General features: G+C 41.5%; 2 protein-coding genes and 1 long non-coding RNA gene across 4 annotated transcripts; all 3 read right to left on the bottom strand.

The window, feature by feature from the left end:
- Positions 1–1,129: 1,129 nt before the first annotated feature.
- Positions 1,130–11,111, bottom strand: LOC138604648 (inositol polyphosphate 5-phosphatase K-like). Of its 2 annotated transcripts, XM_069676604.1 has the most exons (12): positions 11,007–11,111; positions 10,749–10,857; positions 10,489–10,605; positions 9,358–9,533; positions 9,138–9,249; positions 7,590–7,699; positions 7,435–7,461; positions 4,624–4,855; positions 4,347–4,484; positions 4,181–4,264; positions 2,303–2,407; positions 1,130–2,177 (listed from the first exon to the last, which is right to left on the bottom strand). In XM_069676604.1, the coding sequence occupies exons 1-12, from the start codon at positions 11,102–11,104 to the stop codon at positions 2,082–2,084; spliced, it is 1,404 nt and encodes a 467-aa protein (XP_069532705.1). In that variant the 5' UTR covers positions 11,105–11,111; the 3' UTR covers positions 1,130–2,081. The 2 variants fall into 2 exon arrangements, with proteins under 2 accessions (XP_069532705.1, XP_069532706.1); XM_069676605.1 differs by lacking the exon at positions 7,435–7,461.
- A 5,611-nt stretch (positions 11,112–16,722) lies between these two features.
- LOC138604543 (phosphatidylinositol transfer protein alpha isoform-like) lies at positions 16,723–21,510 on the bottom strand. Its single transcript, XM_069676474.1, has 7 exons — positions 21,445–21,510; positions 21,028–21,111; positions 20,425–20,502; positions 20,204–20,314; positions 19,351–19,473; positions 17,554–17,609; positions 16,723–17,460 (listed from the first exon to the last, which is right to left on the bottom strand). Exons 1-6 carry the CDS (start codon positions 21,508–21,510, stop codon positions 17,559–17,561), a joined length of 513 nt encoding a protein of 170 aa, XP_069532575.1. The 3' UTR covers positions 16,723–17,460; positions 17,554–17,558.
- A 33-nt stretch (positions 21,511–21,543) lies between these two features.
- Positions 21,544–23,861, bottom strand: LOC138604612 (uncharacterized). The gene is made up of 3 exons (XR_011309298.1): positions 23,717–23,861; positions 23,319–23,410; positions 21,544–21,745 (listed from the first exon to the last, which is right to left on the bottom strand). It is a non-coding gene; the product is annotated as an uncharacterized lncRNA (long non-coding RNA).
- Between the last annotated feature and the right edge of the window lie 270 nt (positions 23,862–24,131).

Genomic DNA, 24,131 nt, shown 5'->3' with positions numbered 1-24,131 from the left:
GTTCATTAAAATACTGTGAGAAAATCAAAACTGCAAAACCTTCCTACAGCAGTTCATTCAAAAAACTTAGATATTCTGTGAGCCCCGTTAATATTTTCAAAAAACAAAACATTTCAAACCTCGATCGAAGAAGCGCTTTCAAAGATCACCGCTGTCTAATCATCTCTGCAAATTTATACAAACTTTTACGGCAAAACAAGTTTCAGCGGGAAAAAGTAGAAAGAAGAACTGAATCTTGTTTTAAAGAAACAGTTCTCTGTTCTTCTGCCTTAAAGGGTTTAACTCATTACCTCTCTCTTCTGTCTGTAGGACCACCACACATACAAAGCACTGCTGTACTTAAAGCTCCTGTGAGGAGTTTTTCACTGGTTATGAAACAGCCTGAAATTATTTCTGATGACTCGATATGACCTACAAAATCAAACCAGACCATCAGCGACAAGATTGATTATTTCTATATAGTTATTTTTAATGCCTGAAACAGCTAGCTGGGGGGGTAGGAGTCAGACCTTACGCTGCCTTTGTTTATATTTCCAGGGCAAAGATTTAAAGTGAGTGATGCATGACTGTTAAAAGAAAACAGGGTGAGATTAAGCATGTACAGGACAAAACCAGCAAAGAGAGAAGAGGTACGGCTTTGCCCACAGGGGGCGCCAAAATCAACACAAAGCGATTTTATTTCCTTCCCTCAGGGGAGCTTTAAACTGCTGAAATTTGGGCCAAATGTGGGCAAAACACAGCTTAAAATTCCTATAAAAATTTCTTTAAAAAACGGCACTATACTAATGTGCTGGAGAATTTATTTAGCACATTTAACCCTTTATTTAATTTATGCCACTTATCCTGCTCAGGGTCACAGGGGGGCTGGAGCCTATCCCAGCTTTAATTGGGCGAGAGGCGGGGTTATACCTGGACCGGACACATACAGACAACAATTTGGACTCACCAATTAACCTGACGAGCATGTCTTTGGACTGTGGGAGGAAGCCGGAGTACCTGGAGGGAACTCACGCATGCACAGGGGAGAACATGCAAACTCCACACAGAAAGGACTTCTACGTTCGAACCGGTATTCGAACTAGGAACCTTCTAGCTGTGAGGCGACAGCGCTAACCCTTTATTTCCCATCACTTGATGCCGGTCACTACAGCACTCGCAGATCTCTGGTGGTGAGTGCAGTAATATTCCTGTGACTTTGTATGTTCAGTGGTCCTTCCATCTTAAACTTCAAGGTGAAATGCGTTGACGGACTCTTTAAGCTCTCATCATCCCCTAGAGAAGGAGCACTTTATTACTTTAAAGCTTTAAGTAAGACTGAAATGACAGTACAGAAAACATAGCTAAATAAAAAGAAGTAATTTTCTGTTTAAGCTCCTTTTCCAGCATCATTTATGCTAATTATATATATCATATCATATCATATATATATCCACAGACTTCTCTTTAAATTTTCTCTGTCAGAAGTGAACATTGATTTATTTTTGTTTTACTGCAGAATTCTTTAAGCGTCATGTAAACAAGGAAGGGCCAATGAGCCTTGTTAGTTCCCTTTTCGTCGTTACAGCAGTCGGGTTAAGTTTAAGTGTTTCCACCCTTCAAAACAAACAAACTTTCCAGCGTCGTCTTTCATGCAAAAGCAGCTGTGAGAGCAACTTGAGCATTAAAACACGGAGATTATACGAATACATTTACCTTTAAACACAGCCCTAAAGTGAGAGCTTCCTTCCTACGACTTGTCACACGAAGCAGCAGGCCCACTTACTTCACCTTCTATCTGTTACCTCCTGTACCTCAGTAATCAAACACTTATCATCCAGTATATTCAATTTAAATTGGAGTGAGGATAGCTCAAAGTTTCGGCTGTAAGTTGTTGTCAAATCGCGTACTGACCACAGATGTGAGAAGCTCACAGCCACACTGGCAGCATTAGAGAGGTAAGAGAGGATGTATAACAGCGCATGAGGGCAGCACTTCCTCATCTGCACCTTCAGTGGGAAACACAGTAATTAAAAAGCCTTGTTGTGGTTCAAAAAGTCCAGATTCATCTCTACATCCTACCACACCCCATGACTCCTGACGGATCAGTTCCAAGCGTCTTCACTCCCGACGGCTTTGTCGAGTCCGTTGATCCTCTCGGGCAACAAGCCTTCCTCGATGGCGACCTTCGACTCGTGGACCTGAGAAGAGAGAGCAGATCCAGACTTCCACTCTACTTTCTTAAAACATATTTAATCAGTTTCAAGATGCCAAAAAGGATAAAGAAGGAATAAAAACAACATGTGCGTATTTGGTTTTTACTCACCTTGAATGGTTCACTGATTCCAACGATGCTCTGCAGAGTACTACAGTAGTAGCACAGCACACACTCTCCTCCCTCCACAGGGATCTCCTCTTTACCGACGTATACCTGCAAAACAGAGACACATTTATTTCATTGTTATTAACTCTTTATTTTAACAGTGAGGACACAGTGAAAGTAAGATTCCTCTTTGGGATCCCCTCCAACAATTAAAGAACAGATTAACACAGTTAAAGACAATTATACATACACTCATATAAATGCTTGTTTTCTTTAGCAGTTCAGACACGAGCTCTTTAAAAAATACCAGGTTTGTTTACTTTCAGTAGCCGTTATCAGTGCGAAGAGTAACTTTCATGTGTGATGGTAACCCCTGGGGCAAACAGGGAGCGTAGAAAAGTGTGTTTTTGCAGCAGAGGGTCGCTCAATCTTTCTCCGCTATGAAGTCTGCTTCTTGTGCGCAGAGAAAATAGATTAAACATGCGGCGAGCTCTGACACATGTGCGCCTGTGTAAGCAGCAGTGCCAGTTGGGGTTCAGTGCCAGGAAACCGAACCTACTTTTTCGGGGGGTCGTGGCTCAAAAAGGTCCCAAAAACACTATTTTCATAGTTTTTGTTTCTTGTGAATTTCTGACTTTATAATCTCACAAATTTGCCATTTTTTTCTGGCACATTTCTGACTTTAATCTCTGAATTTTCCAGTTTTTTCTTGGAATATTACTCTTCTCCTCCGGCTCCATTTTTAAAAATGTTTTACAATATGCCATCGTAAATTAGTGCTCAATAAATAAACAAAATACAATGTTGCTTCCTCTATTAACCCAACATCAGCAGCCAACAGAGTGAGTCATCCAAGATAACGCACGGAGCGCTATGATATATGGCGTCCAGCAGCTTCATAACAGAGGATGTTTAATCAGTGTAGAGTGTGACTCCGTTTCCAAGACTAGCAGTTCCATAGCCATCTTTTTTGACTGACCGCCGGGGTCAGCCCTTCACACAGGTCTGTCTGTGACTGACTGACTGACTGACTGACTGAGTGAGTGACGGTTCTTTCACAGCCGTAGAGAGAGAGAGTTGCGACATCACAATGGCAGATCATGGAGCATAGTGCACCTCCACTGACGCGACTCTCTGTCTATACAGCTCTGGATACTTTGTTCGGGGAGTAGGCGGGGCTGCTCCTCCGCTCTCTTTACCAACGTCCGCAGCGCGCACCTGCTTTCAAACACCTTGTCATCGGCCTCATTAGGACAGTCCTTGTAACTCATTGCCCACAAAAGCGCACTTTGACCTGATGCGGTCAGACACATACGAGGTTTTGACCTACTCTTGTTTTCTATTACGCACAGTTAGGAAGGATCTATTCCTATAAAAAAACAAGTTGAGATTCAGTTTGACTGTTTAATTTGAAATGTGTTAACTAAACAAGAGATTGTGATCAAGTCAGATACCAAACTGTTGGACACATTCAATGTCAACATTGTTTAACGTAGGCAACGTAGCATCAATGGGTTAATTATTCTGTCATGAGAATATCCTGTATGTGGTTTCTTTCTTGGGTTCAGCATCAGTTCAGCTCGTGGGACGGAGTTAAAAGTTAAGTGACAAAGATCTTCTCTGTCTGAGGGCACAGAGAAATACAGTATTGCATAGTATAAACAGTAATCAGAAGCGGCCCCAGAATAGATCCCTGGGGCACTCCTTTGCTGACCACCATGAAGGGTGACTTCACATCATCTGCAATGATTGCTTGAGTTCTATAAGTTGTATAAGCGTTGCACCAAATCAAAAGCCTTCAGTTCAGAGGTTCATTCATCTGTAACGTCGTATTGAGAAGATGAAACTATATTACGAAGTCATTGGTTCACAATTTAATACCTGTATGACTTCCTCATTGAAGGCCACCTCGTCGTCTTTGACCCACGTGTAGGTGATGTAGTCCGACACGCTGGTGAATCCAACCTGAAATTCATACACACAAACATTGTCATACCGTAATGTCATAATTCAATTGCAGGTGTTAAACAGTTGTCGTTCTGCAAACCTTGTAGAGTCCGATCCAGTCCCACGTGCTGGAGGGGAACGGCTGCAGAGGGCTGTAGAGAACCATGGAGTCGATGTCTGCGCTCCAGTCGCCCTCCGGCTGCAGACGCACCAGAGGGGTCGTGTGAATCTTCCTCAGCTGGACGGACAGAGAAATAAAGTTCACATTATAAATGAAGATGGCTTTTGATTTGAAAATCTATTATCTGTAATCAAAGGACCAGTGAGAGAGCTCAGTCTGAAGGGATAGCACAGACAGTATTCGGCCGCTTTCTCACCACCAGTGTGAAGACGCCGATGACGGGCTTGTGGTCACTGATGCTGTACTCCATCTGGCTGGTGTACAACTCCTGACTGACTTTCAGAGGGTACTCCATATCCTCTTCCAGCTGCCTGAGCTCCCTCGCATCCAGTCGGTCAGCGCTTTCATCTTGTTCCTCCGGAGGCGGGGCCGCGGGTCGGAGCCGCCACAGAATCCTGTCAGTCCAGGCAGGTTTACGCTTCTTACCGCTGGAGAGGCGGTTAAAGATGGAGGATGGACAGAGATCAGAGACGGGGACATTTGATTAGGAGACAATTCTTTACAGCAAGAATCAAGCAAGTTATGCAGCACGTGTGCGAAAGTAGGTGAAGAACTAAAGATGTAAGTCAAATTATATTAAAATAAAAACAGTATCTACGAGAAAGCTGCTGTGACTGCGGGGCACTTTTTCACACAGCGGTGACTCATAAAATACTTATAATTAATGAACTAAAGCATATTCAGTAGCTTTAGTGAGCTTCATGAGTGTGATATCAAGTTATAATCTAACACAGTGGTTCTCAACTGGTCTCGCCTCAGGACCCACCACCACCTCCTTAACGACAAGTCGTGACCAAAATTTCAACCACTCAAATTTATTTAATAAAACGTGGTGCAGTTTGGACCTGAGACGGCTACCTGACGAGCAGGTAACAGTGCAAGGAAAGTATTCCCTCTACAATTCATTCCATTAGCAGCTTTTTTCCAACAGAAATAAACAAAAAAAAGTGCAACATAAATCAAGTTTCAAGACTGTCGATGTAACTGCAGCTGGGGTTGTAGAATCAGTGGAGACATGGAGTGTGAATAAACTAAACTTCTACTGCACGCACACCATAGTAAACCCATGTCCTTCAAAATAAAAGCGCAGCCACAACTTGTTTTTTTTAAGCACGCATCCGCAACCCATTTTTGGGTCCCGACCCACCAGTTGAGAACCATGGCTCTAACACACTCATATTTCATTTACAAAGGCCATGGTGCCTGTATTAGAAGAACATCTATTTATTGCCATGCATGTTAGCTGTTATGCAGCAGCTGTTTTGGGACCGAGTGAGACACACACATTGGCCTGAAGCAGAAGGATGGTATTACACACTGTGGGTTAAATGCAGGTTAAAATTGATATTTGTTTATTTAAAGGTAAGTGGAGGTTTGTTTGCTTTTGTTAATGTGTGATTTAAGGTCGGCCACACTAAAAGATTTAAGAAGTCTTAAAGACGAGTAAAATGTGAGAGCGCCCACACAGTTTTGCTCCTGTCGTGTGTGGAGAGCAACGATATGACCAAAACAGCCCACCACACACTAACAGATTCATTCACCAACAACCAGAGTCCGACTCTCACAGCTGGAAATCTCACTGAATCTCACAAAATCTCACAAAATCTCACGTGGCCAAATGACACTTGGCGGACAACGGGCAGGAAGAATTGATAGTTTTTTGACTTTTTACTAAAAATTCAGGAAGAAAAAAGAACAAACTGTGGATGAAGTGGTGGAGACGCTGTGAGCATGGGCTGTACATGTTACTTTATGCTTCATGTTTGCTTTTGTTGCCATGGCTGCGGTTGTTGTGCTTCTGTCTTAACTCAGCTTGCTTCCCATCGTTTGGCTATCGTTTGGTTCCACGTGACGATCCACAGAGAGCGTGCTCGGCTCAGATCGTAAATATTGAACATGTTTAATATTTTTCATTTGAAATCAGAGTGACAATTATATTCTTCCGAGCAGATCGGGGGACATAAAATCCTTCACACAACAGGAACATCTGCCTAAAAATGAGGCCTTTCATTACTTCTGTCTGAAGGGTATCAGGCCTAAAATTGGCTTGATTATCTTGTAGTGTGTACGCCACCTTAAGTGTTTTAAAAAGTTAGAATCCAACTAAATATTCTTCTGAAACAACACAAACAAATTAGCGAGTTAGCGGGACACAAACAACTCCTCTTTTCTGCAGAGTAAAATTACTGGTTTTGTCAATAGAGCCTGGTGAGCAATGAAAAGCATCTTACTCTTTAACAGGACTGTCAGGATCTTTTCTGTAACACTGTTTCAAACTTAAATAATAATCTCGGTCTGTCAGTGACAAAAACATGCACTTTTAGTTGGTGTAAATTGATAACATGAATTTGCCCCCCAGTATAACATTGCATGCATGCGAGGGCTGCAGGCTGAAGACATCTACACTTTTATACCTATTAGATCCTAAAATAATAAATAAATAAGGTAAGCTTTAAAGTATTGGAATAATAATAATAATTCACAAATTAATAATTTAAAATATGTTCCTTACAGAAGTGCTTGCTCAATAAAGTCCCCTATTAGTCTATTTCTGTATTTTTGCTGCGTTACCTCCACCACCTGTCTATCAGGAGAAAAGCATAAAACCATCTGAAGCAGCAACATATGGCCCGTGAACACTGCTCCATGGAGAGTCTTTAACAGCAACAGTTTGGCTCCCAAAGCAGTCGAGCTGTGAGCTCAGACATCATTCAGTTACATAAACAAGTGTTTCAGTCTTTTCTATTCACAGACAATCTGACGTTTGTCTTGAAAAGACCGTTAATAATACCTGCGTGTTTCATTTGCATTATGTAACTAATGCAAACTTCATTAAGCCCTTAACAGTGGTTAAAACGTCGAGTTACTTTAATGCATAAAAAAGGGGAGACTACTTTTAGCGTTGTGGTAAAAGTAGCTTTTTATGCACAAACTAAATAGTGGATTAAAAAGGGGTGACATGATGTATTAGTGGAGATGTGGACATAAATGAGTTTTGAACTCTTACTTAAAGCCAAACCATGTCCTGTAGAGCCTGTGAAGTTAGAGGAGGCATAGATATATACAACAAGATCTTTTAGAGGCACATTTTAGAGATAAGAACTGATTTAAAACATTATGATTGATTGGTATTAATTATGACGATGTTTTCTTTTACGTTACCTGCTGTCGTAAGTATCAGACTTCAGGTCAAACTTGTATGTGGGCTGAAAGTCGAGAGGTCCTTCCTCAAACTCCTGGAGCATCTCCTCTTTGTTCTTCAACATGGTCAACTGAAAATGAAAACACACATATCAAGCCCGTCCTCAGAATAAAACTAACACAGTAAAGACTTGTGACTTAGAATAATCTGGTTACTCAGGCATCAAACATTCCTGCGCTGCGATTGGACCCAGGAACAAATTATGATGTAAACAGCTGAACTGTTCTGTAAAGTGTTCAGACCAGAGTTTTACGCTAGAATTTGTTTTGTATACTCCAGTATTCCGAGCATATAGAAAAACAATCCAACATATACTTTGCATACTACGGAGCCCCCGAAGTCCCAAAAGTTAAAAAAAAACAAAAAAACTTCAGGGGCTCCGTAGCACAGCCATATATGCCCAATTAATACATTCGATATGAATTAATTCATTAGACATCATCCTTAATGTGTCTTTGCATTTCATTAACGGTGACATGAAAAAGCCAATAGGTCTTAAAAAAAAGAAAAAAAGTGAGGCGGCTTCTCGAGGCTGTTTTTTATCCAGTTCTGGAGCGAGAATCCTCGCTCTGCAGCCACACTCGACACGGGAATTCTGCTGGCAATCTTTGCCAGACCGACAGAATCTTTACCTCGAAATCCCGAATTAAAGTTTGACAGCCTGTGTGGAATTTCAAACTGCCATAGCCACGCAGCGCTGCATCTCACCGAGTACCGAGATGCAAATGATGGGTCGCACTGTGCTCTTGTCCGTCTCCGCGTGTCCATCTCTTGATGTTTTAAAAGTGGAGGCAAAGGCTGCATACATTTATATTTAAGTTCTCTCAGCAACACGTCTTTAACAAAATGCCTAATTACTAATTTTTTCATTATTTATTTATTCTGCATGTTTTTCCACTGGACATTTTGGCTGTTGATATCTTTATCTGCAATGTGAAAATCAGTTGTTGTTTCACTTGTTCATACAATTTAGTGTTTGATTTTAGAAGAAGAAGCTTATATAACGCTGTGTCACAAAAGTAAAGAAATGGTCGATCCAAACGTAATCCAAAAAGTTTACCGCTTTGGGGACGGACCTCACACAGAACGATTCAGACTTTTTAAAACCCTGCATCATGATGTAGTTATTTAAGCATCCTTTCACCATTTTATAACCACTACATCATTACTGCTGTAGTTAGCCGGAATGCAGCAGACGTGTGATTAGCGGGATACAGTGAAACTGCCAACTGGTCGACCTCGAGCAGCTGGAAGCAGCAGGAACATTAACCAAGACAATCTCTGGAGAAAGCGGTGGAACTAACCGATCTGTGTGTGCATCTAGTTACGCTATGAACCCACACACGACAGATTCGCTTTGGCTTTCTGACATATCTGGAAGGTTGAATATAAGCAGGTGGTGTTTATCTGATTATAAACACAAATGATCCCGCAGTCAAACTCGAGCGATGAAATACTAATGGATGATTCACTTTTCTTTTGCTGTCCTACAGATGCACGTGTCAAACCTGGTCTTTGCTCCACAGGAGGTTGTAGTTCTGATTGTTGATGCAGGTGCGAACAAAGTGCATGCCGTGGTCCTGAATCCGGAAGTTGAGATCTCCGAACCAAAACACCAGCCTGAAAAACAGAGAGAGAGAGAGACGATAAAGACAATAATGTGAGCAGATTTTAAGTTAAGCTGGAAAAGAGCATACAGAACAGTTTGTAGTCTGTGCATGCACTCACCTGTGGTCAACGATTCTCTGAGCCTTTTTACACTCAAAGGTCTGCGTGCCCATGATGTACTCGAACTCATCCACTCGCTCGGTGGCGTACTTCATGTGAGCAGCCAGGTGACAGTTGAGGAAGCAGAGCGTGTGGCCGTAGAAAGACAGGCGGACCGACACGCCACCTTTGTTACCCTGACAGGAGATAAGAGACAGAAGAAGCATGTGTTCTGTTGAAGTACTCAATGAATCTATTTACTTATTTACCTAACCCTTATATTGTAAACTGACAGAGGGCAGGCCCCAACATTCATCCGATTAGATAATGAGTAAATCGCCAATGACGACGATGCTTTGAGTTGAATTTTTTTTTAACTCGAGGCGCTCAGAGAGTTTCCTCAAAAACACGAGGCGCTCTGAAGCGCAAAAAAAACCGTCCCTCTCAATGAAAACTACAAGAAAGCCCAGCTGCTAAAACACGCTCTGTCTCATCGGGCACAGAAAGCTGTGTGAGAGGCAAATCAATCAGGGTTGTACAATTTATAAGTATAATTCATCAATGTATAAGCACTTTCAAGTGAGCTGAGCAATATGGACTAAATCTACCCAAACTCGAAACATCCAGTGATGCTTGTGTCTGCTGCTTTAGAGCGAGTGTTTTACAGGCTGCCGCTGCCTTGCGCGCCTTTGTTTGAATTGCTCGATTAAATTAGTCTCGCTGCTGCTTCTGGTTGCCACAGATTTTAGACAAAAGCCTTTTCTACACTGCAGAACCTCTGCCATCATGCCGCCTTTTTCATTTTCACTGACGCTGTTACGCCTCTGTTACTAACTCCGATGCCGTCTCCGAAGGGGAACGACTTCGCCCCAACATATCGCCTCTGTGCGTTTTAAAAGACGAGACGTAACAGACGTATAATCTGCCTTGAGCTGGCTGTGTACAAGGAGAAGTACAAAGAAGAGATATTTATTTACGCATGCCGTCGTGTTTACTTTTGCCCCGTGTCTGAGGAAAGCGTGAGTTTCTCTAAACCAAAGCTCAGGGAAACAATGGTGGTTCATTACCTTAATAACCCAAGTTAAAGTGAAAATTGATTATAACTGTCAAACACAGCAAGAGGAAGATTTGTACGTGTGTAATTCTTCTCACCCAGTAGCCGAAAATGCCCGTGCGTGTGTATGTGGCGTGGATGTCTCTGATGAAGGGGACGTGCTCCAGTTTGGAGAAGAAGAGCAGCAGCAGACCCTGCATCCTGATGGACGACACCTGAGAGGAAAGACAGCAACACATCATAATGACTCTTCGTTACTTGAAAGACAAAAACATTTGAAGGATCATTTTGTTTTTGTTGACATGTGAAACCACCTGTTGTTCCTAACAAGTGTGCATTTGTAAGAGAAGAAATGTACCTTCACGTAATTCCGTGGTGCCAAGATGGACATGAACAGCTGACTCCATGGGTCCTCGAATAATGTGTCCGACATGAATCTCATTGGCCCCGAGTACACCTCCTGCAAACTAACACACACACACACACACACACACACACACACACACACACACACACACACAGGCACGATATTAGTGGTCAGTCACTTTGCAACACATCCAGTTATATAAACGAATTACTGGCCGCACTGATTAATTCACGTTCCTGCACCACCTACCCGATGACGTAGAGGTCTGGGCTCTTCGGGGAGTTGAGGTGGAGAAGCAAGGTGACGTCATCTGGAGGATCAGCCGTGGCCACGTTCCACGTCACCATGTGAAGCCTGAAGGTGGAAATCATAGACTGTATGAAAAGATGGACGACATGACAGGTCGCTGTGTTCGTTTTTCTGACAAGTTTATTTTTAATTAGTTATTTGAGGCTGTAGAAAGGATGATTGACAGCTCTGTTGACAAACCGGGCTCCTACAGCCGATCTGTTCTGGATTAGCAGAGTGGAGGAGGAACGGAGAGAGGAGACGTAACCAAAACAATCACTACTGTTATTGAACTTTCATACCTGTGAACGTTAACCTCAGACCAACACAAGAAGCTGATCTGCTGTTAAATACACCGACGTGTATCCTTAAGTTAATAATTTAAGTGTGTGTTTTGGTTCGCGGAAGTGGCTAATGCGGCTCCACCTGCCGATCTTTAATGCGCAACTCTGGCTCCAAATGACGTCACCATCACAAGATGTCAGCGTCCGTCACGGGGGCTACTGGCATCAATGAGAGCAGATGGAGACGCCTCCATCTATATATACAGTCACTGATGGCAATACACTCATTTGTGCAGAACTTGTATCCAAACTAAATCACATATTCAGAACGAGGTATAAGTGAGACAGTTAGTGCCAAGCCTCTAAAGGATCTTGCAGTAAATACAATTCTCCAACATCATAGTTCACAACACTCTCAGCACTATTTGCAGCACATGTAGCAAAAGCATCAATGTTAAATAACAATGCTAAATATTCTTTAAGTTAAAGACTTCTGATTACCAATGTAAAGTCATATCAGTGCGAAACTGGTGCACAATCCTCATCGAAGAAGTCTCCTTTCAGTTTCTCACTTCTTTCTAATATCTGTATCGCACAGGAACCAAAAATCACATGTTGGTGAGTCTACGCTGAAAATATACAGGATTACATTCAGCTGCACCGCACCACAAAGTAACACGGAGCTGTGCACTGAGGTTTACAATCAAAGAGGTTCATTCAGAGGGACATAAATCAAAGAAGAGCACATGATCCGAGTGTAAAAGCTGTTACAGTAAAAGCACTGTGCTGCTACTACGAGCAGGTCAGGCTCGTGCGGTTAACACATAAAGAAAGCAGTCATAAGTTCACCCAAACTCACAACATCCAAGATATCGAATTTTCTATGATCAGCTGCAACAGAAAAATGTACGACAGATGTTTGAGGACAATTTTCTACGAGAAAAGAAATCAGTGGAGGTGGTTAACCTCAACATTTCCTCTGCACCTGAATTTGTCCTTCTTCGGCCTGTTGGCTCTCTTCCCGCAGATGAGGAAGGCGTTATCCAGCGTCTGGACCATTTTCCCGTGCAGCTCATGTTTGGGGTCTATGTCATCCACGCACGTCATCAGCTGGTTGAGGCGATGGCGAAGAGCAAGTTTGGTGCCCGTCGACTGTGTGGAGTGGGTGTCAGAGCGCTCGCGCCCCATGGTTCCAAAAAGCTGACAGATTTCTTCCATCCTTGCTCAAAGTGTTAAACGCAGCAGGGTTAGCCGTCTTCTCAAAGGCCGGTAGGAAGACAAGAGTGAATCAAACCAGCGTCAGTCTGTAGTTTAGGTTTTTGAATCAAACCCGAGTGAAGCGAGGAAAGTGCCTGCGTGAGGCTTTTGGTGCTCCAGAGCCGGGCACATCGATTAGGAACTTTGTCCACAAGTCTTCTTTGTGTGCTTAAAACTACGTATAATCTCATCTGTGAAATTCCTCAACAATAGGCCTATTAAAAAATTGCGAAACCAACTTGCGACACATCAACATAAGAACGTTTCCATTCACACACCAGGCTGCGCTTTCCTCTGGCAGGGTGGCACAACATTGTTTTTTTTCATGAAATCCGCATTAGGACAGATTTGTAGACTGGAAAACGCAGCACTGGGTTCAGAGCACATAACTGAGGCTGACATGAAGCGTTCGTCAGCTATCAAAGCCAGACCGTTCATTAAAATAAACAGAAATATTTTGGCAACTTTAAACTTACATGTCACTTACAAAAGCGATACATAGGAAGTGAATGGAAATGGAGGAAAGAATAATGTGAACATTGTGAAGCCTGTCCTTCTGGCTGACTTTACAGCCACACTTGTTCAATGTGATCCTCGTCAAACTGTCTAAGACAAACACACGACAAAGTGTCTGTGAGTTTCAAAAATCACTCTTTTGCATACTCTCTTGAAAAGTTGTTGTTGCCCGGTGGCAAGTATTTGTAAACCGAGGCTGGCAACTATGAACAGAGTCCTACATGAAGGGGGCCGCAGGCTTGTGATAGTTGAAAGTGTTGATTTTACTCGACGCACAATGAGGGAGAAGGACACTAAACTCAGACCTGCTTCAACCAACAGGCGCTGCCGGCCTCTCTGACCATTATGTTTATTTTTCTACCTGAGCTGCTCTCTAACGAGTGTAACAAACATCTTAAAAATACATGTTTAAAGACCACAGGGTTTGAAATACACTGGTGGAAACTTTGTTTAATACATACATTTGTTTCCAAGCACAAATTGGGGTCCAGTCCACATGCCATCACACCCCGTCATAGAGATGCACCGAAGCATCGGAATTGGCCGTTATCGGACGTGTTGACAGACATCGGCAAATAAGGTGGCATGCGCTGATGGCAGTAGCTGAAGTTTTTATTATTTGACTGCTTTAACTGTGCAGTAAATTTAATTGTAACATAAAAGTATTTAGCCTCACAGCTAGAAGGTCACCAGTTCAGGCAAGGTGAGCTTTTCTGTGCAGAGTTTGCATGTTCTCCTCGTGCATGCGTGGGTTCCCTCCTCCCACAGTCCAAAGACATGCTTGGTCTAGGTTGTCTATGTGTCAGCCCTGTAAATGGTACATGGACTGTACTTATATAGCGCTTTTCTAGTCTTTGCGACCACTCATATCACATTCACCCATTCACACGCTGATGGCAGAGGCTGCTACTGCCCAACTGTCAATCAGATATCACATTCATACCCGGGAGCAATTTGGGGTTCAGTGTCTTGCCCACCCAAGGACCAGGTGATTCTAAAACAGGCTGAAGAGGCGTCTCAGGCAGTTATTGTTTGAAAAAAGTTTATTTTTTATGTGAAAGAAGTTTTTAAAAAAAAGATGTATTGGGAATATTAAAGATTCAGTGCATGCTTTCTCAAAGAGTGTGATGAAGGCTGAATGAATCTATTTTTTTATAATTAAAGTTAATTTTGGCCCCATCAATAAAGGTTTATCTTATTTTATCTTGTCCAGACGAGGGCATTAATAATTACAGAAATGACTCTTATTGAAAAAAACATCGGTATCGGCATCGGCCATTGGCAAAACTGTTGTTTTAAACATCCGTAACCGCCCTGATTTTCTCAATCGGTGCATCCCTAATTCACACACTAATCATAATACCACACTTCCCTTTTTTAAAAAAAAATATATGCATCACTTCCAAACGTTCTTCGTAACAAAATCCTTGTTTTAAATTGTGATAAATCATGTGTAGTGTGTCAAATTAAAAAAGTTTGCCCATTGACCACTCGCAGTCCTCCCAATATTCACCTTAAAAGTCTGATGTGGTTCTGCAATCAAAACGGACCAAGTAAAAAGATACAATCTAGCACTGGCATTGCAGAAAGGTTACATGAGTTAATTAACTACCACATAAACACTATTTCCTTTTACAGACACTTCAAACCATTTAATACTTAAATAACAGCAGTTTCTTCCCAAATGCTGTCACTTTTGAGGTAATCAGGCTTAAACATTTTATGGCTGTGACAGTACAACTGTGCAATGGATGATTGCACCAAGTATTTATCCACTAGCTTCACTCATTACTGTTGCGCATTTCCTGATGTGTCTGAAGAGTCTAAAGTCAAATATCTCAGACCAAAGTCCATTCAGAAATCAGCTGCTTATTGGCAACTCGTCTGATATCCTGCTTGACACCCGGGTTGTAAATCCATAGCGTTTGTCTTGTGCACCCTCAATACGAGCTTCTATGTTGTATAGGTTAAAGAGGCTTGCAGGATGAATGGACTTATGACTAACACGGATGTTTTCGCAGGGTAGCGTCTCACCTGAAGCTCTCTTCCTCGCCGTTTTCCTCCCTCAAACTGAGGTCTGGCTGCGGGGCGTCTGACTGCTCCTCATTCTCCTCCATCATCTCCACACCTGGAAAGCAATGAGACAAATGTGCTATAACTTGCACTGTAGTAGTAAGTCACAGTTGGAGACTGAACAAAAAAAACACTGATAAATATGATCATAAAGCATTGGTTAATTTACAGTAACTGTTAGCTAACATTGCTACATCCGCCACTACTTTGTAAAAGGGATGAAGGCTTAGGTACTCACATAAATCGAGCTAAATGCACGAAGCTTACGTTATCATCACACCCTGCAGTTGTTGTGTTGTCATTTGGTTACTGTAACTTAACGCTAAAAGATCATGCTAGCTACCTTGCGGAGCTAGCTAACGTTACACTTTAAATACTAAAAACCTGTATAATCAATGATGTTTTCTCGTATACTACCTGATATGCTTTATTAGTACCTGTTTTTGTTGGTTTCTTTTTCAAAGGAGATGTACAGTTAACGAGCAGCAGCAGCACTTTGACAGTACAGTAGCTAATGTTGTTGTTACCGCCCCTTGTCCGGAAGAGAGCTTAGTTGCCTTCAAAATAAAAGCGTAGCATTTATGGCTTTAATGAGGAAAATGTAAATTCCTTATCAAATATAATATCAATTATCTTTACTGCAATACACTAACCACCTACCGACATCCACAACATTTACGCCATTGTTTAGGTTGTTTAGGTATTTCAGCTAGTTGCCGTTTGAGGGGATGCTATTATTCTGAAGGATTCATGCTTGAGGTTTTATTGCTGTCGCTGCTGGTGATAAATACTGTGTATGGAGGCCCATATCCGCCAGTAAATAAAAAAAAAAGATTAAAACAAAGCTTTGAAATTAAAAATATCCCCATTGAAAATTAGAATTATGAGATAAAAAATGAGCTAGAAAGTTAAAACTATGAGAAAAAAAAGTCAAAATATGTGGGGCAAAATTATCGGTTTGACTTTGAATCTCATTATGAATTTTCTCCATTTATTTTAAAATCATATTTGTGACTTATTATGTCACTTTAGCATTTTTATCTCTAAGACTTTACAGCATTCTCTTGACTTTCAAAAAAAAAAATCTCATTTAGACTTTTTATTTAGTAATTTTGACCTGTAGTCTAATCATTTTAACATAACCACAATACATAATTGTTCTCATAATCATTAATTTCTAATGCCATTTTCTAAAACTTGGATTCACACAAGTTTGCCTTTCTATCTCTTAATGGGATTTTTTATACTTGACTTGACTTTTCACATCATTTTCTATTTTCTACTTCTATTTTGGACTTTTTATTTTGTATTTTGACTAAATTTCATATCTGACAATTTTTCTAAAACATTATTACTTACCATGGGGATTCTCTTATTATTACAGTTAAGTTTTTTGTCTTATTTTTTCCCTTTACTGGTAGAAATGGGCTTCCGTACAAAACACACACGCTGCCTTATAAATTAGAACTTTATGAACTGAATTGTTAAATTGAGGCAAATAAAACCCACGAAAAAAAGCACACAGAGTAAGGAGCAAATACATGTTCTTTAATAAACTACTCAATCATATAATTCATTACATTAAAATCCAGGTCATTTCATTCATCAAAGAACAAGACGCAGGGCAGGCCTAACTTTTAAACAGTTACTAAGACTGAAGTGCTTCATCAGCTGCAGTCAGATCAAGATAATCAGAATATTCTGAAATTATAATTACTGATGGAGTGTGTTTAATCGTTTTAAATATATCTTACATCTTATGTCCTTAAGCCACCATGACAGGAATCAAATTACTTGAGGAAACTTTAAGCACAGATGGGAGGGTGCAAGAACAGAGCAATCAGATCCTGGTACATCTCGAACGTCTGCAGCTGTAGACGGTTACAATTAACAATAAATCACTGAAATCTGAAGAATACAAAATCAAGTGAAAGAACAAATGCTAAATAACTGCTATTAAAAATGTAATAACAATAATCAGTTCTTTCAAAGACAACCCACACCTTTTCCCTAACGTATTAAAATGTAAAAAGGGCCTAAAAGGCATAAGCAAGAATAATTCAAAACTGACCCCCAACTTACAATCTGAAAGCCTCTTAGAAAACACTAAAAGCTGCTGTATTTGTATTCAAATGTAATACATAAATACACACAACAATGAGCTCTTATTAAGAGCAGATTTTATTAGAATGTAAGTGTGGTGTTCCTGATTATGCCCATCAAGCTGTTGTCGGTCCAGTGTCCCAGGAGAGGAGTCTGAGCCTGCTGAATGAAGTCAAATCCTCCTGATGAGAGACACCCGAAGAGGAAAGCAGGTTAAAATAATGATTGATCCTGTTTAAAGTGTTAACTTCAATCAACAAAGGATTAATACTTACTGCAGTCAACATTTCTCATCACTTGTCATGCCTTTAATTTCACCAGTATTCCTCATCTATGATAGGAAGAGGGACATGTTATTTTAAAGACTACAAAAGTACCAAATGTCTTTTATGTGGCGCCAAGAAATGCTGTTAGGGACAGAACAATAAAGAGAAATAATCTGACACAACAGCACTTTTTGCATTAAGCCATAGACTGTATAAAAAGATGGACGACATGACAGCTCCCTAAAAGTGAAGCCAAACCCTCTCTATCGCCCCCTGCTGACTGGCTGCAGTATAGGTCATAAAGCCCGCCTCCTCCATGTTAACAGATGGGACATGAAAATCAAAATACACGTCAAATGCATTTTTCTCAAACATGGTTTCTGTCATTATAGTTAGTTCTTATCATGCTGATTTAATTCAGAGTGTTCATTTTTCTGACAAGTTTACTTTTAATTAGTTATTTGATGCTGTCAAAATGATGATTGACAGCTCTGTTGACAAATCGGGCTCCTGCAGCCAATCAGTTCCGGGTGAGCAGGGTGGAGGACGATCCGCGAGAGGAAACGTGACTAAAACAATCACTACAGTCGTTGAAGTTTCCACACCTGTGAACGTTAACCTCAGACCAACACAGAGAAGCTGTTCTGCTGTTAAACACACCAGTGAGCAAGATCCTTGCTGTTTTTTCAGTAAGTTAAGTGTGTGTTTTGGTTAGTGGAAGTGGCTACAGCCGCTTCACCCACCGATCTCTGTGGCTCCAAATGAAGTCACCACGCAAGATGTCAGCGCCTATCGTGGGGCTATTTTGGCATCACTTTCATACAATGGGAGCAAATGGAGACGCGTCGATAATCTAAATATACAGTCATTGCTGTAAACCCATAGAATATACATAAGTAGACATGGTTATGGACCACTGTTTTGAAGCACAGAGTTTTGGATTTTGGCCAAAGCAATGTTGTTGTTTTTTGGAGCAAGAAGTGAAAATTCTTTAGACAAGAGGTTATTTTTGCCTTTTTATTACTCTATCCTCGCTGACAGGTGAATCACAAGGTAACCAGCCTTGAAGTATATCCTGCTCTAATGTCTATTTTACTCTAAATTTGACCATCATTCAGAAAATGAACATCAGGCTGTACTGGAGGAGACTTAAAAGTAGTGAATAAGAGTCAGTGGCAAAAACAAGCACTCTTAGTGGAGGTACTTTGATCGGGCGCAGTTGCCCTGGATTATGTTGCAGCCATTGTGGCTACGGCGGAGGACATCTACTGGACTGTTTTTGTTCCTATGAGTCATTTCGACACACACATTTGTACAAATAGGGCCCAGGTTTAAAAATACCAAACTTCTCCTTTATTATTCATGTGACTGATCTAGTGTCTCCAGGCATCGACTGTATCTTTTCTGTTAACTGTATACTAACTTGTTTTTTGTATAATTCTTTGGGCTTTCTGTCTTTATTTGATAGTACGGCTGAAGAGAGACAGAAAACGTGGAGAGTAGAGAGTGGGGGATGACCAGTGCATCGAGATGTGTAGCCTCTGTACATGGGGCACCTGTACCCAACTCAGCTAAACCACCGCCCCAGTGTAAGAAGGTTTCATGGATATAACAGGATAAACCCACTTGTCATAAGAAATATAGCCAGTGTTATAAAAAGTATATTTCATAATAGGGCGAGAAAATCTTAATAAATGAAAAATATTTTGTTAAATCAAAGAGGTTTCCATGAGAAGGAACAGGTAACTGTTGGACTGATGTAAGGCAACAAATAGGGTTTCACTGCTATAATCAGTTCTCAGTCACCTCATCCAGCTCCTTCTTTGTCTCCTCCTCCATGCGTCGGATGTCGTCCATGGACAGATCGATCCATTTGTCCATCCAGCAGAACAGCTGTCTGTGGAAGTTGGTGAACAAACGCTTCTCCGTCTGAGCAGAGGAAGACGGCATGAGGAAGCAGAGTTAAAACACAGGGAGAGGAGAGAGAATAGTTACAGGGAGACGCATACACATATCTGAAGTACATGTTCAGTAATGTGTGGGATTTCAATTGAAAAGCAAAATAAAGCATAAATGGGCCTGGGCTGGGCAATAACACGATCGATTAAATGTCCAAAAACGATGACAATCTTAGTTTGGATCAATCAAACATCCTATCACAGCAACAACAGCCAGAAGGTGCACGCAGGGTGCAAACTTTTTTGTCTACCCGCCAATAGCTGGTTCTGTAAAAAAACATATGATTGAAACTGACGGGTACGAAAGAAAGTGACTTCCTGTCATCCTTCAAAGATGAGGAAATTGTTTTCAATAAAAGGTAGCCAATATCAAATATATGGACGTTAGCGAGCAGCCGCCTCACTGTACATCCTGTGTTTGCTGAAGAGCGTCGGACAGACAGAGAGACACACACAGGTCTGTGTTATATCTGCTCGTCTCCTAACGCCTGTGGTTAAAAAGGAAAAAAAAAAACAATTTTTGCTGTCGATTACCATGGCAACGAGTGAAGCTTCAATGCACTCGAGTCAGCCCTACTTTTCATTATCTTTACTTTAAAAAAAATACAGCCTTAAAAATGTGTGAAATATTATAACTATAATCTGAAGTTGAACAAATGAACTGTCTGGTTCATTTGTTCATTAGCAGCACAATTTAATACCTTGTGAATCAATGATTCGCAGGTGCTCCCCACCAGCGTCCACTTCACTTTCACGCTGACGAGCTTATAGGCACACATGTGTGGACAGTCAGCGCTGGTCGCCAGCTCTTTCTGCAAACAAACAGACGCACAGATAAGTTACAAACACAGAGTCTATTATGTCATTTGTTTAACGATAGTGAAAGTGGAGCCACAGAGAGGGGACGTATGTGGTGCAGTACCTTCCAGTCCGGTCCCAGAGGCCCTCTTCCAGTCTTCTGTGACTTAAATTTGGCTGGATCCTCTTCTGGATTGTAGTCCTAAAGAATTAATGCAACAAGTTCAATGAGAGAAGAATGGTTGCAGCTGTTGAAAGCACCATTAATTGTGCATCACTTGACCAGTGATACGGTATAAAGCCCAAACACGGGGAGGAGCGTTCTCCCTCTCCTCTCTCTAATGTGATGATGATGAGCTGGGAGGGGAGGCGTCAGCTCTCTTTCTTTGCTTTCTCCACCAGGGTCACCCTGATCGACTAAAATGAAAGCTCCCCACAGAAGCTTTAAATCCATGCAAACAGCACCGGAGCACTGAGATGCTGTTTGTTTGGCAGTGCAGTAATGGCTGCGTTTCCCCTTTAAAGAGCGCTCCGAGAATTAAGCAGCGAGTTGAGCGGCCCGAAAATCCTTGCAACCCTTTTTCTTAATTTGCCTCTGTAGTGAGGTGTTAGCAGAGAGATGTTACAAACATATGGCGGAGTCAGCGTTTCAAAGCAGTGAAACTCTCTCTGTGAACGACCCAAAACCTGGGCTCGTTTCTGAAACATGCAGAATATTCGCCCTTACCTTTGTGCCTTCGATGCTTCTGTCAGCGATGTCAATGACTTCTACTTTTACTGTTTCCCACGTAGCTGCGTCCAGTCCATGTACCTGCAGCACGACAAAAATCAAACCATCAAGTTAAGTGTTCGGTAGAGGCATCCATGATCTATACTGCTTATCCTGTTCAGGGCTGCGAGGGGCTGGAGCCTATCCCAGCTGTCATTGGGCGAGAGGCGGGGTTACACCTGGACTAATCGCCAGTCAATCACAGGGCTGACACATAGAGGCAGACAACCTTTCACGCTCACACTCACGAGTCACCAATGAACTGAACAAGCATGTCTTTGGACTGTGGGAGGAAGCCGGAGAACCTGGAGGGAACCCACGCATGCACAAGGAGAACATGCAAACTCCACACAGAAAGGCCCGCTACGTTCGAACCGGGGTTTGAACTTGGAACCTTCTCGCTGTGAGGAGCTGTGAGTTCTCCAATTCCCCAAAACACATCCGTAAAACCGGATTCAAATTAAAGTCCCGTCACAAAAAATGCCTATTTCTCATCAGTAAGTCGAACTCTTCAGCCATACTTATAAATGTATTTTCTTAAAGTGTATAGTGGCTGTAGCATAATCAAAACACTGAAACACTGCCAGATAACATGACTTACATTTTCCGTTTCACCCATGTCGGGCTTGTGCCACGTCTCGATCTTGATCTCAAAGTTTTCTTTCATGTATTCATTCTGTGAACACGGGAGAGATACATGATGGTCAGTCAACACACACACAAACACACACATCATCTTCTGAACTGTCGTATAATACTCATAAAACAGCAGATTTTGACTCAATCTTTAAATAATGTCATGAAAAGTGTCACAAAAAGGAGTAAATGCTACTTTATAAAGGTAAGTAAACAGCGTTTAAAAGCCACTATTGGCCTGCTCCCTATACTGTAGTGCTTAAAGTGATCATTTCATTTAAATTAATGTCTGTTAAGTCTCTATCTATTGCCGAATGAGGTAACACAATGGTGATTGAGCCTGTGGCCCACTGATGAATCATCAGTTTCGTTCTCTTTGGCGGCACCTATGGCGATAAACGGTAATTACAGGAGCACACTTCCCAGATATCCAGACAGTGTTGCATGTGTGACGTCCACGGTCGGCTCCGGTTGTAACTCTTGATTTTCCTGGCTGACGGTCGCTTTCCTTTTCAGACTGTTTGCTTCATCTGAGCGTCAAGTTTGTTTCTTTTTCTTTGGATTTTCACTTCTTGTTGAAGTTGTATCTGTAGTCATCCATCTTTTCTTTGTTTGTTCAGCCATAGTAGATTACTGTTTACTCGCAACACTTGCAGAGAGCGGAAAAGCAGCCGCTTAGCTCCGCCTACCCTCTCTGGCAGACCAACCACTGCTGGGTGATGGAAAACGCGTCACTAACTGGGCGCCGCTTGTGACACCCAGTCTGTAATACTGCAAATGTAAAGGCTTTCATCAGTGGGCCATAGGCTCAATCACCATTGTGTTACCTCATTCAGCGATAGATAGAGACTTAACAGACATTTATTTAAATGAAAAGCTTCCTTTATTATGTTTTATTGCTGTATACCGTTTTGAAAAAGTCGAAACAATAAGTAGAAACAGGACTTACTTTGAGGACTGCATCAGAAGAAAAAGTGGATGGTGACGGGAAAAGGATGGATAAGGAAAGAAGAGAGACAAGTCTTTAGACAATACCCAGATCGTTGTCTTAGACGTCTAACATTACTGAAAATATCCCGACAGTGATTCGTTAAAAAGAAAGACGCTGTTTTTGAAACAGAAACAGCAGTTAAAATTACTTTCTTCAAAGCCACCAGACTTCCTTGACAAAATCGGTACCTTAAAGGACAAAAGGGATAACTGTCTACCAATGCCTCGAAAAGTTTGTGTTTTTCTTATTAATGTGTTTCACAAATATTGTATTAGATCAAAGCTCACAATTAATAACCCCAAAGTCACACAATACCACAAACAAACCTAATGAACAAGGCACTGGGGTCTGGTGGCTTTGGTGAGAGCAATGTTACGGCTGTTTCTACGGCTATTTGTGTTCAAATGTAAAGGGTAAAGGTCAAAGCTGGCAGGAAAAAAATACTAGAGTAAAGAACAGAGATACCTGAAAACTCAGATATATTCAATACCCAGATATCTTCACTGTCCAACGGACCAAAAGGCATCCACTGTCAACGGGTTGCTAACCTGTATGCAGTGTTTGTCACATTGTCACTCAGCATGTTGTGTGTGTGTGTGTGTGTGTGTGTGTTGGTACTCACTGGTTCGACAGTAAGGATATGCATTCCAGGCCTCCTCGTGAACAGAAAGAGCTCCTTTAGGAGCCAACTTCCTGAGAAAAGCTGGAACTTTACTGCAGAGAAACAAACAAGCGCCGATGTCGTCACAAGGATGCTAAATCACATAAAACAGTCCAGCACAACGTCCATATTTCTACGCACTCAGCAGATCAGCTGTGACTGTCAGTGATTTATTAAAAAGGCTACAAAAACAAGTAAATAACTAGAATTACTATGGACTATGTACGTATAGCATCCTTTTCCACTAGGAAAATGGTTATATACATACACAAATATACACTGTATATTCCCTCCCAACTAAAGAATACATTTAAGTGTATTTCTGCTAACTGCATGCAGTGTGTTGCAGCAGTGCTTACCTGTGCAGGTGGTAGATCTTGTGCGTGTACTGTCCTTTCTCTCCATCCTCGTTCTCATAGGGCTTGTTCTCGATCACCTCCACACCTTCTCCTCCGCCCGTCTCATTCTTACTGGCCTCTGCTACGGCATACAGCTGACCCACCTGGTACTGGAGGGACAAGAGAAGAGCGTGGTTATTGTGATTTCAGAATAAAAGCATGGAGAAATTAATTAAACACTTTTTCTCTCTTGCAAATTGTGACGGTGCCAAGATTTCAGAACAAAAACTGCATTTTAATCAGGTTCTGATAAAGTCACCGTACTCCACCTGACCAGCACCACAGGAGAGAATTCAGCACATAGACTCACTGAGCCCTCTAGTGGCCGTAGCAAAGAATACATGTAAGGAGTTTAATATCCTTACATTTTTTAGAA

This window comes from Semicossyphus pulcher, unplaced genomic scaffold (genome assembly GCF_022749685.1).
Source record: "Semicossyphus pulcher isolate SPU_LCO1_2020_fin unplaced genomic scaffold, fSemPul1.0.p SCAF_26, whole genome shotgun sequence".
Classification (NCBI taxonomy): domain Eukaryota; kingdom Metazoa; phylum Chordata; class Actinopteri; order Labriformes; family Labridae; genus Semicossyphus; species Semicossyphus pulcher.
The sequence above is the reverse complement of the archived record's forward strand: the minus strand, read 5'-3'. Positions and strand labels throughout refer to the sequence as shown.